At 47.0% G+C, this 16,362-nt stretch overlaps 1 protein-coding gene across 2 annotated transcripts in view; it reads left to right on the top strand.

The window, feature by feature from the left end:
- Nucleotides 1-9,851, top strand: part of ZNRF3 (zinc and ring finger 3) — a 96,197-nt gene extending 86,346 nt beyond the window's left edge. For both annotated transcript variants that reach the window (XM_055718672.1, XM_055718681.1), the window contains 4 exons: nucleotides 1,026-1,193; nucleotides 3,119-3,221; nucleotides 4,046-5,794; nucleotides 6,950-9,851. In XM_055718672.1, the coding sequence (XP_055574647.1) occupies nucleotides 1,026-1,193; nucleotides 3,119-3,221; nucleotides 4,046-5,794; nucleotides 6,950-6,993 (2,064 nt within the window). In that variant the 3' untranslated portion in view covers nucleotides 6,994-9,851. The remainder of the gene's footprint in view (nucleotides 1-1,025; nucleotides 1,194-3,118; nucleotides 3,222-4,045; nucleotides 5,795-6,949) is intronic.
- Nucleotides 9,852-16,362: the final 6,511 nt, after the last annotated feature.

Below are 16,362 nucleotides of genomic sequence, written 5' to 3'. Positions count from 1 at the left end.
ATTCAGTTAAATCCCAAAATGAAAGAGCATTTTTGCTTCTTTCATTTCATTGCAGTCCATTTAGCCATTGGGAAGGAAGAACGTTTCTGGTTATTCAGGGGTTGGTTATCAGTAGCACTGATGTACCTCTGAAGAAGTCCAAGCTCTTGTTGCTGTGCTGTGCTGTGGGGAGAATGTCTGGACTGAAAATAAATTGCAACTCCTTTCAATAGAATAACATCCGTTGATTTTTAATGGGAGAGGTTTGCCAAGTAAAAAGTTTGGTTAGAAGAAATCCTAGGTGAGATAACTCTGAGTTTGTCCTGACAAATGTGAAAGGGAAAGCATATGGAAGCTAATGGACTCTGAAGTTTGTAGTTCAGTCCAGTGTGTGCAAGTAAAAGGAACGCAAAGCACTGAAGATGCTTTGGACGTACTGAGTAGGAATCCAAAGATGTTATGGGCCAGCAGCAGTGTTAAAAAGGGGGATGATAAATTCTGCAGTACAGTGTAAACAACCCACTGCCTTCCTAAGCGTCTACTAGTAAATAAATTTGAGGGGAGGGGAAATGGTACAGCTCATTTAGTAACATTTCATTTTAATCCCTCTCTTCAAGTATTGCTTCTGGTAATATGGTGGTAACAGCATAATGGGGCATTACAGTCAATACTGACAGTTCAAAAAAAGTTCACGGCCAAGTCTTGCATGTTGCCTTGAATTCTTGCTGCCCATCAGCTGAGCAGTTGTGGTGTATCCCAATTGTCAGCACCTTCACCTTGTTTCAATTCGAAGTAGCTTACCATTCTCACTGCTGTGTGTGGTGTACATTCTGTTCAGGAGGCTTCTGATCTAAATTCTAATTAGCCTTTTCAGTGCTTAATTTATGAAACTGTACATTAGTCTGGGCCTGATGTGATTTGGTAAGGTACATTAATTTGAACATGGGGGTGTTTCTCTGCTACTACACTGTAGTCCCATATGCTGCAGCATTGCCTTTTTTTCTTTTTTCTTTTTTTTTTTTTTTTTTCTTCGTCTTCTGTTGTAGAATTCCATGAACAGGCTTGCAGTGCAAGCACTGGAAAAAATGGAGACCAGGAAGTTTAAGTCCAAGAGTAAGGGACTCCGGGAAGGTAGCTGTGGAGCGCTGGACACACTCAGTAGCAGCTCCACTTCTGACTGTGCCATCTGCTTGGAGAAGTACATTGATGGGGAGGTAAAGCATAAATGGTTTCTTCAACACGGGCTGAGAATGTCGCTGGTTTATTTTAGCACTGTGGTACGTGGCTGGCTCTTGGGCCCATTGTGTACAGGGGCCGTGCCACTTGCCAGACTGATTGCGTTGAGTAGCCAACACAGCCTCAGCTGCATTCTGCAAGCTGCTGCCTCCATCAAGTTGCTCGTCTGAGGAAGAACTCGTAAAGAAATCAGGGTCGCCTCACCATTTAGTTCTTTGGGTATTTTTAACAAATCCCAAGGTGATGCGCAAGCTCTGTTTGTTGGACATAAAGGATACATTTTGTGTTTTGTTAATCAAGCTTTGATGGCACCTTGTCTTTAAAATGTCAGGTACACAGCACTGCTGGGAAACCAGAGGAAGAGAGGGAGGAGATGCCAGAAGGCTGAGGAACCATGTTTTGACTCCTCACCATTGCTGTGTTTATGTCAGTGCTTGCCTTCTGTGACACAGTTCTATGCAGAGGAAGCAGCGAAAGGATGGGATAGAAAATAGGCTCCTTAGAATAGAGGCAGTCAATAGTCAACAGCTTTAAACTTCCTATTTGAAGACATTTTATTTTGAAATTATTCATAAAAGATTCTTAATTTTTAAGACCATATAAAATACCAGCCTCAGTATTTGAGTGCTGCAAGTTACAAATAGTGCTAGAAATAGAAGTTTAATGGAGTTAGCTGATGGGAAATTATTCAGAGTACCAAGGATGAAGGCAGAAAAGAACTTCAGAAGGGCTGTACAGAAGACAGGGAATTGATGCATGAACTTCAGCACGAAGTGATATATGTAGGTAAGAGCTTCACGTGCATTAGTGGTGGGTTGTGGGGCGAGCATTACTGCTCAGGAGCAAATCTTGAAGCTGTTTTAGCTCTGAAAGCAGATCAGTGCTTTGTGGCAGTCCAAAAGGCAAATCAGATATGAGATGGGGAAAAGAACCGAGCAGGAAACATAATTATGTCACAGTCTAAGTTCAGTCATGCTCTCACATTGAGTACTGTGTGCACTTTGATCTCGTTTCACAAAAGATACGTTGGAAATGAAGGTGCTTCAGAAACGGGCAGTCACAAAGTAATCAATGATTTGGAATGGTTTCTGTACAAAAAATTGACTGAGTGGGCTAGGACTGTTTAGTTCTAGATTACCTGTGGGTGGAAGGAGTACAAAAGTGGGAATGGAGAGCATGAACAGGAATCAGAAGTTAATTTTTTTCCAATACAAGGTTGGATGCAATTAAATGAAACTGCTAGGCCCCAGTCTGAATCAAAGTGTGGTGGTTCACCCCCCAGCAGGTAGTAGCCCTGTGGAACTTCTTGCTGAAGCATGATACAAATTCAAAACCTGAGCTCATGGGGAGAATTGAGCAGTACTTGGAAGAAAGATCTGTTGCAGGTTTCTGATACCGGTAGATATCCAGCAGGCTCAGGAAATCCTATAAACAGATAATAGCTGAAGGATGAGAGTGCTGGGCCAGGGAAAAAGTATTGTATACCCTCTGTTGTTTTTCTTTTCCCTGAATGTTTTCCATTGCTATAAGTTGTAGGCAAGATGTATCTTTAAATGGACGCTATTGTTTTTTAAGTTAATTTAATTTATTAAGGAAAACTTTAATGATTGGCTCCTTCAAGGTGTTAGGTCACAGGGACACGCAGGAAAAGGTGTCCTAAAGAAATGTAGTATACCTACATGGAGTTCTAACGTGCCTGCAGACTACTCTGTTAGTGACAGCTGCTCACTAGCTGTTGTACTTTTGGCTGTGTTGGAACAGAGGGCATTTTTTTCTTTCGTACCACTTTGAGACTAAGAATTGATTTGTTTAGTAGCTAGGTTGAAAAAACTAGGAATAAGCTGTGAAAAATTCACTCGTTAGGAAGGAGTACTTTTTCATGTTCCTTCATCTGTTCCTGTAGGAACTGCGTGTCATTCCCTGCACTCACCGCTTTCACAAGAAATGTGTGGATCCTTGGCTACTGCAGCATCATACCTGCCCTCACTGCCGCCATAATATCATAGGTAAGTGCTGCAGTACGGATGTCTGTTGTATCGTCCATTTTGGATTTAACAGTTTACAAGATGAAACAGAAATTGTGCCTGTTTGTAAGTCTCCGTAGAGCTCATAGTCTTTATTGTAATGCAACCCTAGAAATACAGTTGGGATTAAGTTCTTTGGAAATGACTGCATGCCCTGGAATAACAGGTCACATACCAGGTTTTTGCTTGTTCCGGGTGCGATGCCCAGCAGAGTGTTGGTCAGCCTCTGAATGCAGGGAGGACAGGTAGATAAAATGGATGGGTATGTTTTGTCTTGGTAATTATAAAGAAAAGACGATGGTTTTTATTTTTCCGTGGTGTTGTAACTTGGAATGTGGTTTCCCTTATTTGCCCTCTCCCCCTTCCATTTCTCCGTCTTGAAACAAGTTTTCTATTAATACCCATTTATATAAATGTGTAAAGTGAAAACTCAAGCAGTGACTGCCAGCCTTGCTCTTAACGTGCAAGGTCAGGAATCCTGTGTAAGGAGAAGGTTTTGCATATATGAGAACAGTATCTGACATCACTTCTTTTTAAGCAAATACAATTGAATGTTTCAAAGGCTTCCAGGCAGATGCTCTTGACTTATCTTCTTTGTTTTGTTATTATTCCTTCTGTGTAAAAAGTTATCTGGTTTTGTGGTTGGGTTTTTTTGGGGGGGGGTTTTGTTTGTTTTTTTTTGTTTAACTCTGTTGTATGTGTAACATAATGAAATTCAGAACAAAATATCCTTCTGTCTTGCATGAAGTATATTCCTTTTTATTGCCCCCTACTTCTACTTCTCCACTCTTATTTCTCTTATTCAGAACAGAAGAAGGGAAATGCAGGCCCAGTCTGTCTGGAATCCATCAACCCAGCACGCAGCCGGCAGCAGAGGGTGATTCTGCCTGTCCATTACCCAGGCCGAGTGCACAGAGCAAACCAGATAACAGCGTATCCCACTCGGACAAGCATGGACCCTCACGGAAACCCTATCACAGTACTCACGGTTGAGCGACACGGTGAACAGAGCCTCTACCAAGCGCCGTCCCCAGCCTATATCCGAAGTTACCAGCCTATTCATTTGGACCATGCTTTAAACACGCATCACTGTAGCCTGGAACACAGGGCTTACTCTCCAGCTCACAACTTCCGAAGACCCAAGTTTAGTGGACGCAACTTTTCCAAAGCAGCGTGCTTTTCCCAATATGAGACCATGTATCAGCACTACTACTTCCAAGGCCTTAGTTACCCTGAGCAAGATGGACAGCTTCCAGCTGGCATTTCCTCAAAGGGTCCTTCCCGTGCCTTTCAGCCTGGTAGCAGCATGCTTTTCCCTCCCGTGGTACATGTAGTGCCCTCATCCCGCTTGGAGAGTGGCAGTACCTCCAGCTTTAGCTGCTATCACGGTCACCGTTCGGTGTGCAGTGGATATTTGGCTGACTGCCCTGGGAGTGACAGCAGCAGCAGCAGTTCTGGTCAGTGCCACTGCTCCTCTAGCGACTCCATGGTTGACTGCACTGAGGTCAGCAACCAAGGCGTTTATGGGAGCTGCTCCACCTTTCGCAGCTCTCTGAGCAGTGACTATGACCCGTACGTTTACCGCAGTAAGAGCCCTTGCCGAGTCGGTGAGGTTGGTGGTGCAAACAGGGGTGCAATTGTTCTCTTGGAGGGCCCCCACCAGGATGAGCTTCCAGCTCATGGTCACGGCCTGGTGGGTGCTGACTGCCGGCCTGTGCCAGCTTCTTCCTCAGGGGACCAACTGTCTAACTGCAGCATGGATATGAACTATAGCAGTAATTCCTCACTAGAGCACAGGGATCCAAATGGCACTACCTCAGAGGGAGGACATGAGGCCACTCCTGGTGCTGCATTGGATGTTAAAAGGAACTGGAAGAATCCAGAGATAGCAGGGCCACTTCTGGAGCAAGCATGTGCATGCTGCTTTGAACTCCAGCACTCTGCCCTGGAGCCTAGCAGTGGGACGGCTGACTGTAGTGCACTCTTCCTTGGCTCTCCGCTGTGGGGGACGTGTGGCCCAGGAATAGAACCACAGGCAGGGAACACCCCGGGCTTGTACAGTATTAACTCAGACCACTTGCATAGGACAGATGGGGTAAAATATGAGGGGTTGCCCTGCTGCTTCTATGAAGAGAAGCAGGTAGCCTGTAGTAGCAACAGTGGCAGTGGAGGTGGTGGCTGCTATACAGAAGACTATGCAGTGAATGTGCAGTACACGCTTCCCGATGACACCTTGCCAAGCTGCTGTAAGGGTGTATGTGATCTGGGTCAACGCATTCCCATAATTCCTGAAGACAGAGACTGTGAGATGATCCTACCTACAGAGTGCCAAGGGACCCACACGGGCGGCTGTAGTTCCTGGGATGGAACACCTGAGCTGGATACTTACCTGCACTGCCAAGGGATGGGAGAGGTACAGGACGAGAGGGAGGTGTGCTACGAGGCAACATCATTCCTGCGGCAGAACTACTCCTCTCAGGAGGAAGAAGCGGGAATGCTCTTTCCCAGTCCCCCTCTGAACGCCCAGAAGCTGATGACAACCACAAAGGCCACAGGTAATTTCTGTGCTTTTTTTGATTACTCGCTACCACTCTGTCATAGCATATGAAAGGCTTCCAGCTTCCTCGTTACCTGCAGCCATAAAGGTTGCTGCCATCCTTTGTGTAAGAGCAGGTTATTGACTCATGCTTTGCCCAAAAGTGTTACTCTCTCATAACCTGTGCTTATTTGGTCCTAGCTAGAGGAACAGAAGGTATTCGTTTGCTATTTAACCCTGTAAGAGCTTTCATACTCGTCCTTTGTGGGGAGGGGAAAAAAGTGACTGCTAGTACCCGGCCCCTGTTGGAGCTCCCACAGCTGGGAACACCGTGCCAGTCATGGCAGCTGTGGTGAGATGCTGAAGTAGACAAGGCCACAGTGCTGGGAGGGGACAGACAAGCTGAAGGATAATAAAAAAAGAGTGAAAAGCTTGGAATTACTGTAGAAGAATACGTGGGAAAGTCTTAGCTGTGGACATACACAAGGGGCAAAAAGAGCCACTTGTGGAACGAAGGGGATGTTCCTTACCTGCCTTGCCAGGGCTGGTTTTGAGGGTGTTCATGGCGTCACAGGATACCCTGTGTCGGAAGGGACCTCAGGCCGCCATCCCGCCCAGCCCCCTGCACGAGGCAGGGCCACCTCCGGGGTCAGCCCCCATTGCGCCGTTTGCCGACCAGGTTTCTCCGGCCCCAGGGACGCAGCGCGTTCCTCACTGGGCCCCCGCTCCCCGCTGGCTGCCCGCGCGGTGGAAAGATGTTCCTTGTATCCCGCCGGAGCATGGCGTGTTCCAGCCCGAGCCCCTCGCCTCTTGCCCAGGGCGCGTGGCCATGAGGGCGCTGGCTCCATGCGGTGCCGGGCTCCATGCGGTGCCAGGCTCCATGCGGTGCTGGCTCCATGCGGTGCTGGCTCCATGCGGTGCTGGGCTCCATGCGGTGCTGGCTCCATGCGGCTATTGCAGCGCTGCTTGGGGGAGCCCTGATGCCTCGTCTGCTGCAGGCTGAGCGAGCCCCAGCCCTCGGCCGCTTCTCCCCAGGGGCCGGGGGGCTCCAGCCCTCTGGGCATCTTGGCGCTCTGCTGAACTCGCCCCCGTCAGTCAGTGTCTTGTTCTGGGGGCCCCAAAGCTGGATGCAATATTGTAGGTGCAATGATCCTTAGTTTTCTTTATCTTTCAGGTGCTGGATCTCATCCCCTGGAGAGAAGCCAAATCGGTGACTAGGCCTGTCCAGATGATCCCAGATGGAGAAGCAGAGCTTATCAGAAACTCCAGATTCTCTTGGACTTCAATTTTTTTTAAGCTTTGACAAACACACAAAAGTGGTAATGTGGAGAAGTCCCTCCCCCACTTCCTCTTCCTCTGTGTCCGCATCAGCTTGATTGTCTCCTTTGTCCCTCTTGCCTGAAGCCTTCAGGCCTCCATTTGTGTGCAAAGCCCATGTGGGATGTGGCGTGGAGCATTTCTGAGCTCTAGTGCCATTTCTATATTAATGACAAAGTGTTATTTATATTTTCTTTTTAGAAGTGACCATGTCAGCTCTTGCTGAGGGGTAACACGGTGTGTTAAATAAGCCAGGCTTTGTGTAGATGCTGTTATCTCCTACTGAAAGGAGTCCAGCCTTCTATAAGCTCAGGGCTACACCTGCCTTAGAAACCAGATAGCACCTTGAAATATAGTAGTCCAGAGGGATACAGCTGCTGAATGGATGCTCAGATACCGACTAATCCTAGTAGCAGATCCTAGAAGCCAGCAAGTTATATGAGCAATTTTGAGGGAGGTGAAGCATCGGACCGTCTCCTTTCTCCTCTCCCCTCCTCCCCCTTTCATGCTGCTCTGAAGATTTGGCTAGGAAGGGCCTCCTGCCATTAGGATTAGTTTTAACAGAGTGGGGGTAGGGAATCTGGTAGCTCAGAACGTTCTCATCCTCACTTCCTGCTAAACCATGGACCTCATTGTATCTTCTGACTGGTTAGAATGCTGGGGACCCCTCCCTCAAACAGATGCTGGAAGAAAGTGCTTAGAAGGGGTGATGATCCCTTTGTAGGTAACGAACCTTGCCTTCCATAGGAAGATTTTCAGGCACCTGTAGCCCCTGTTCCAGCTGTGAGGAATGCTGGCATGCGCAGGAAAACGGAGCTTGCAGGGTGCTTGCAGCTTGGCTGGCTCAGTTTGGGAACGGGTCTTGTTTCCTTACCGACTGCGAGCATGCCTGAGGGCAGCGGTGCTTGTCACCTTTGGTGCACGGGGGAAAGTGAGGGACTTGGTTTAACCATGATTTTCTTCTTTGCTGTGGTTGATGTAGCTTCCATAGATAGATCTGTTTTAAAGGTTTTGTGGGGCCCAGCCAGCTGTGCTTCATTTTTGTCTTGTGTACAGAGTGCTCTCTGTACCCGTTAGCCTGGGCACATACTTTTGTTCTTGTGCTTGTACTAGTGAGGATATTTGTTATCGTGAGATAATGCATGTCGTCACTTCTGATAGCAATTGTTTCCTGTGGAAACAGCAGCTTCTGAGTAAGAGGCTACCATAGCATGGTTTAAATTGCCTGTCATGCTGCATGTGCCTGAGGACACAGTGTCATCCTGTCTGGTGTATTCACAGCAGGAATTCTCCTAAAGGGAAAATAATTATTTAATGCCCACAGTGCCAGTCTTCCGAAAAGATTTGTCTGAAGTTCAGTACGCTTTGGAGATACTTAAGAGACATGAAAAAGAGATGTACGCTTCATGTTACGTTTTCTGCCAAAGTAATGTCCTTGACAGCACTGGGCTAATTGTGAGAACCAGCCAGGTTAACTTGTTTGCTTTATAGTCCCAAATGAAATATTTTGAAAGAAGCAGACATCTAAGAAATAATGAATACATTCATCTGTTTACTGTTACTTTCTGTACTGAATATGTTAGGAAAAAATAATTATATTTAAAGGAATTCACGTTAAATCTTTTTAAATGAACAAACACCAAAATCCAGCTGTTCCGAGAATTAATTCAAGGCAGTATCTGGGTATAACTTTAAAATAAAAATCCCAATAAACACATTTTCTGTGTATAAAGCTTATTGAAAACTTACTCATTCTCTGAATGACTGAAGTAAGTGGTATGTGTCGGGAGAATAAACTAAAGGTTTGGGTTTTTTTGTTTTTTTTGGTTGTTTTTTTTAAGTCTTACCTTTCTCCTTGCTCCACTCAAAAGAAATGCGTTGTAGAAGCTCTGGTATACTACCTTGGTTATTCTGCTTGGTGTTTTGTGAGGCACTGAGGCCACCTAAGTTGCATTGTACTCTGTAACTACACAGCATGTTGTGGTAAAATGTGGTTATAAAAAAGAAATTGGAATATTCTGGCTCATGGTGTTCCTGGATGTACTGGTCTCATTCACGTGTTGTGGAAATCTCAGCCAGTACAACAGTCTCTGCAGGCCTTACCACAGAGGTACCTACACCTGGTTTCTGTGTTTGGTTTTATATTCGATGTTTAGTTAATTCCCCGCTACCTGTCTGTCTGTACAGACTTACAGGCTAGCTGGCCGTGATAGATGGTTTTTATAACAAAAAATGCCTTTCTACTACTTACATGAACAGTTGTCATTGTGTTTGGCTCATGAGGCACTATTTAAAATGTTTTTAATTAAAGTTATCTTATAGCACTTAAAATTGTTTTGTATAAAATTTGCTGTAAAGATTTGTAATATGGTCAAAGGGCTCTTTCTCCTTCATTACCATTTTTTAAAATGTTTTAAAAGCTAGAAAACATCTTGTATATATTCTGTATATGTATAGCAGCACATTTCATTTATGGAAATATGTTCTCAGAATATTTATTTACTAATATATTTATCTTAAGCCATGTCTTATGTTGAGAGTGTGTGACATTATTGTAATAATCATTGAAAATCACTAACATGAGGCCCTGTAAATACATGATAATTGCACACAAAGATTTTACAGTACTTGCCGACCAAAAATGATTTAAGAAAAGTTGTAGTTACCTGCAGTTTTGTAAGAAAGTGTACAAATGTCTGTATTAAAAAAAAAAAAAAAAAAAGGCAAAACCACACAAAAATACAGTTTTATTGCATATACATGTGGAAGTTGTCCTTCTTGTTTTGGGGGAAAGGACAGGGATAGCTGTGGTCCTCAAAGTATAGTCCTAGATGTACTGAGGTGAAGTGTAATACGTATTTTTTCCTTTTTTTAAATAATAGGTGGGTATGTATATACATACACACACACGTACAGATCCTAACACAAATGACCATGATAAAAAGTTCGAAAGTGTGTTTTTTCTGGAGGCAACCCATGATGTTCTTAGGACCATTCAATGTTCAACAAGCACCACAGCTGTGTATCCACCAGAAATTTGTAGATATTGACTAATTTATTTTTAAAAACTATTTATTTTTTTTTAACGCGGTACTGTGTGCAGTGTCTGCCCAGTACTTGCCAGTTTTAGCTGCCTTCCTGGGAGTGTCCCCCGGTCACCTCGCCCAGCGCCGGTGTTGTGAGGGTGTCCCTGATGTCCCCGGTGTCCCCACTCACGCCGGCCGGTGTTGCTGTGGAGGGGGAAGCAGGACAGCAAAGGTGCCGTGGGAAGGCAGGTGAAGGCGGCGTGGGGGCAGCGCACCAGGGTACACGGTGAAGAGATGGGGTGAAGGGCTGCGCCAGGGGAAGCAGGTGAGCAGCTGTAACGGCAGCACTTGGGCTGTGGTGTGGTGTGGTGTGCTGGGATTGGGGGGGGGGGGGGGGGGGGGGGGCGGTCTTGCAAGCCCCTGAGGCCTCCAGGCACGTGAGGAGTGACACATCAGCTGGAAGGCATCCTTATTTTTGTGTGGAACCTTTATTTCTAGTTTAATTTCAGCTATAAATAACGTATAGTCCTGAAATAAAACTGCTTCGAGACCCGAGCCAGCACGACCTGGGGGGACACGGGTGGGTGACTCCTGGCTGGGGCAGGCAAGGGGGGGTGACGGCACTGGTGCCACTGGTGGAAATTGGTGCTTTGCTGCTCTCGTCGGTCAGCAGAGGGCAAAATTTGACCGAGGATGTTTATGCAGGCAGCGAGAGGGGCTTGGAGGCATGTGGCTGGCAGCCCGCGCGTGTACATATGGATTGATGTAAAGTGTGTTTGTGTTTTTGGGTAGGCGGTTTGCCTCCGTGCATTACGTATGTCCCATCCAGCGATACACACCCAACAAGCCTTTCCAGTCTCCCCCACTTCCTTCCTTCTCCCAAAGATTGTCCCTGGTAATCCCCTGGACACCCCGCCGCTCCTCTGTGTTCACGTCGCTGTAACTCGGTCACCCCAGAAGTCAGCCAAGAACTGAGCCCCGCTGCCTCCAGCTCCCTGTCCCGTCTGGGAGCTCCCCGGCAGGGCTGCAGCCCCCCGAGCTGGGGCGTATCGCTGTGGGGGGGCTCCTGGGGCTGGCATCCCCCCGAGCTGGGGCATATCACTGGGGGGGGGTCCTGGGGCTGGCATCCCTCTCAGCTGGGGGGTATCACTGGGGGGAGGGGGCTGCTGGGTCTGGCAGCCCCCCGAGCTGGGCAGTGTCACTGTCTGGGGGTTCCTTCTCGCGTGCGGCTCCGTTGTGGCCCCCGCGCTGTGGGAGCCGGGGGGGCGGGGGCGCAGGAGTGGGGGAGCCGCAGTGGAGGATGTTGAGCAGCACCAGCAGGTGCTTCCCAAGCAGAGCAGGGGCCCTTTTTGTGCTTGGCCAACAGAATCCTGGCAATTGCCGATGATTGTAGATGCTCATTTCATTTGAAAATCAGTTCATTAAGCAACTGTTCTTAAAAAAATACCGTAACGCTCACCATATGCACCGGGCTGGTAATGCCTGTGTCACACTGGTGTTCCCTTCCCTCCAGGCCCCCCCAGTTTGCTGTTGCTGACTGGTGGATTGTTTTACCAAGTCTTGTTCTGGAGAAACCGGTGAGGTGATGGTGCCTGTAGGACCGTGCCATGCCCTCCCCTGCTGGCCCACCAACCTGGGGGGGAGCCCAGAGCCCCGCTCCCCGCGGCTGCGGGCTGCAGCCGGGACCCGAATGTGGTGCTGGGGGTGCTGGTGGATGCGTTCTGTCTTTTCCTCATGATAGTGTCTTTTTTTTTTTTTTAATGTCTAAATGTAAACATTTTCTATAAAAAACATGAATCTTTTCATATTTGACGGGGGAGGTTCATTTCAGTGCTGAGGTTTGGTATTTCAGGCATGGGGGAACCCTGCGAGCACCATAAACCCGCGTGGAGCCTCCATGGGGAACGCGGCGAGCAGGACAGCCTGGGCTGCAGGAGCCCCTGCGTTACGGGGACACTTGGTGTTTCTGTAACACTACCTCACTTTTGCTGTAGCAATACTGGGTGCATCTGTCAGATCCTGTGACAGCTGTTGGGTAACAGGGGCTGTTACTTGGGCAGCATGAAGAGAAGTGTCCTTACAAGGCCGGGAACCAGCCCAGGCCGAGCCTCCGTCTGGGAGAACACAGCGACACAAATCCCGGGATTTTCCCCTGCCATGGAGCCACGCTCCTGCTGCTGAAACGCTGCACAGAAAAGTGTCTCTTTCCGAATAAAGAATACATGTCCCTCACGGGGAATGAAACCGTTGCTTAGGAAACAACCGAAAAAAGGCAGCGGTTCCCAGATGGACACAAGTGTAAGAGGAGCCCGGTGACCCGATCGGCAGGAGGGGGGCACGGGACCCCCGAGCCGGGGAGGCTGGTCCCCCGCGGCCGCCGTGCCTCTGAAAGAAAATGAGAGTTTGAGTCGGGACACAAAAAGCTGGAGGGACAGTTTTGGTGTCTGACACTGCTGTTCAGGTGTTCACATAAAATGTAGCTGAGGGTTTCTTTGGGAGAGCATCGTGCTGCTTTGGTCAGGAGTTAATGAAAGAACAGGTGAATCTCGAAGGCGGGGAAGCAGCGTTACGTGTTGCTGCGATCTGTAGAGAAAACACTGGAAGAATCGTTATGGTCGCTGCCAACGGTCTGAAAACACGTAAATGGAAAACTTCACTTTGCTGTTACCGCCGAAATCGCTTCCCACTGTGGTGCCGCATGCTCCGCACGTACCACCCTCAGCGCCTGCAGCCCAAACGTTCTCCCCACCCCACAAGGCGGAGGCACCGCTGGAGGCGGCTGGGGCACTGCAGAGCGTCTGCCTCCCGCGCTCGGCACTTGCCCAGGCTTTAGCAACGCTAACACAACTCCTGCTGACACTCACTCTATTTATTTTTTATAATTATTACCTACACCCATTTGCTGACCGCAGCATGGCCACATACAAACACAGCACGTGTGTCAGCGGTGAGATATTTGAGGTTTGATTCATTCTGTTCTCTTTTGTCGGTCGTCTTTGGTTCATGTGATAGTTTGGATTTACAGTAAATTGTCCTGGGACTGAAATTCAGAATGCCGGCTTTCATCCCAAAGCACAGGTGCTCAGTAAAGTTGAGCAAGTACGAGCTGCATGAGATGTATGTGTGTCAGGGGGTGTGTTGTTACAGCAAAACCGGTATGCTTTGAAGGCTGCTTCTTTTTTTTTTTTAATCTCAAGATCTTAAGGTAGCAGAATGATAAGGCTGCTCATAAATGTCTAAATATTCAGGTGAAACTGCTGCTGGACTGTATTTCATTGGAAGATTGTGAAATATCATTGCTTCAAGGTATCGAGAACTAGCTGGACAAGTATTAGTCAGGAGTTGTTTTGTAGTTCACCCTTCAGGCAAAGCGGCGCGCTAGAACAATCTGTCGGTCTTCCCACCGCCCAGGAAGCGTTATTAACCAGGAGCCGAAACTGGAATAACGAGTCATGCTCACCCACTGGCAGCCCAGTCTCCGCTGATGTGTTTGGCCTGTAGTCATGCGGGCTGCAGATTCAGTAGTTTCCAGGGCTATCAGGAAAAATCTCCCATTTATCCCATCGCTGGGGAGCTGGGAATAGCGAGGCACGAATTCTGCAATACCACTGGTGTGGCTGTGTGAGCGATGGGGCAGAAGCCCCTCCGCATTGCACTGGCTGTAGGAAATCTGACAGAAACAAGCCCCCAAAAAGATGATATTGATGCTTGACCGAAAAAGCCGATGACATGTTTGATGTTAAAACGGTCCAGGGAGTATATGCACATGAATTTGCAGAATCTGATGAACAGCCCAATACAATTACAAGCTAGAAATGAGACCCAAAGGAGGAAAGCGCATCTTAAAGCAGCTGTTTCATCTGAATCGGCATCTGCCACAAAACTGAGTCCGAGTTACCCTCTTCTCAGCACTCTTCTAGCATAGAGACCAATGAATTATCTTTGATTTTCTTCTATGGTTACAGTGTATAGAAAATTTATTTTTCCCAGAGTGTAAACTAACATCTTTTCTTCCTATAAAATGTTAGCAAGATACAAGCATAATATGCTGTATTAAATAACGCATTTCCTATACATATATAAATATATATATTACTATGATAACATATCACACATATTTTTAAATAACACAGTCTCTATTCCCCCCCCCCCAACATAACAATATTAAGACAAAAGTACATAGAAAATCATTCAGTTAACACTAAACTAGTTTTAAATGTAGATTTTGAACGAGAGGGGCCACTTGTCCCGCTGGCCCCCTTCCACCTGAGGTCCACACGCACTGTAGGCTGCTGTAAGTGATGCTGTGTGGCTTTGGCAGGGAGGCAGCCTGCCACGCTGCTACAGGCAGGGCCAGCGCGAGCGCTCGGTGCTTCTGGGGCCGGGAACTGGCTTTTTCCTGTGGCTTACGGTCCACTGCGGTGGGTCAGCTCAGCTCGCTCTGCAGCCACCCCAGAAACAAGATCAGAGAGCTTGTCTCTGTGAGAAGTAACTCAGGGAAGAGAAAGCGATGGTAATTTTTAACCTGATCAATTTATTGCACCACCACACAGCCGGTCACACCAACACCCCAGGGAGGAGGGGGCCGCAGCCGGGGCCGGACGCCCCTGCATGAGAAGGCAGCGCCTTGTAACAGTTTTGCTGTCAAAATGGTCGCTTTTGAAATTGTGGCCAATGCCACGTTTGCAGCCTGTCCAGCCTGTTGGAACTGCTAGGTAGGAGGTCAGAAGGCCATTTGGATACAATTCCAAACAAATTCTTCTGCAGTTATTTTCAATTTGTTGCAGAAAATGCTGTAAACACGAACATCCCGCGGTGTCTGCACCCTCCAGCTGTCAGCACTCAGCTGCTAGTGTCGCAGGGGCGTTTCTGCATGCTGAACCATGTGGGATTACAACAGTTGTGCATGTCAGACTTTTCTTCCTTCTCTCCCCAAACCCTTAATAGCAAAGATCAGAAAGTGCTACATTAATGGATACCGGCTGTGTTGGCCACGTACCACCATGCCCCTGGAGTGTTTGCACCGGGAGTGCGAGTGACCACACTTTGAAGAAACCTACAGCAGAGACCTACGTGCTCTTGGTGGCCCCAGGCCCATAGAGTAAGAAGTGCTACTTAAGGGACGGACCCCATCTGTGCATTTCTACCTGTTGGTCTGTTTCCTAGTATCACAGAGGTATCTAGAATCAGACAATCTGAAAGATTTGGGGGGAACATAACAATGTCCTCTCTGCTTTTCTCAGTGTTTACCTGTGCACTGTCCCAATACCTTATGCTTAGTCATGATCATTGTTGCGGTGGCCAGTTAATCTGCTCTTACTGCTGGTTTTATGGGTCTTTCATACAGAAATCAGATAAACATTCCATAAGAAAGACCCTCAAAATACGATTTTATCAGTTAAAAAATTGTTGAGGAGCTAAGGGACCGATGTAAAAACTCAGTTTGTAAATTTTCCCAATTTTGCATTAGTAGCATCAGTCTGTCTTTGTTGTTTGTAACGGGCTTTCTCTAATTTTATAGTCAAATTCTTTAGTGAAGAAGAGAAGCTTAGCAGTTCTGTATTTTTTCCTTCTGCATGAGGCAGAAATCAGTCATAGGGTGCTCCTGACGTCTCTTCAGTTTATAACATTAGCTAACTGCTTTATGAACATCCCTTTGCCTACGTATCTTTAACTGCTCAAGAACATTCCAGAAGGCAAGCAGACAAAGCTTCATACAATGCACTCGTAACGTAAGGGTCCAGGTTTACACTCTCACTCACTCCTCCTGGTTCTCCATTAGTGAACCATACTAAGCACACTTAGGAAGCAAACTAATCTGTTTTGCTACAAATCTGTGAGGTGGACTCCTTCCCTGCACAGCACGATGCAAAACCTGACTGCTAAAAAGGCAATTTAGACATTTTTGTTGGGTCTGAAACAGACAGTGCTTTTTGGTCCAACCTGATGACACGTAAGAGATAACCAGCACATTTTACAACTCGTTCTGTCTTGATTTTAGGCGATACTATAATTATCTTTTCCTGTACTCTTTCCAGCAGCTCATGCAAGAAAGTACTAGATATTCCTATGATATTCCGTTTTTGATTCGTGAACAACTCCATAAGTGCTGGCTCAGTAAAGTCTTGTTTCTATTAAGCATTTATTGCGGTACTGTTCAGCTGTCTCTGGCACTTACCTGTGGTACATAAATGGAGCTGGAATTAATTCAATCCAGGTAAAAGACTAGACCTACAATGGCAAG

Source organism: Falco cherrug, chromosome 1 (genome assembly GCF_023634085.1).
Source record: "Falco cherrug isolate bFalChe1 chromosome 1, bFalChe1.pri, whole genome shotgun sequence".
Classification (NCBI taxonomy): Eukaryota; Metazoa; Chordata; class Aves; order Falconiformes; family Falconidae; genus Falco; species Falco cherrug.
This window is presented reverse-complemented; position numbering and strand designations above follow the sequence as displayed.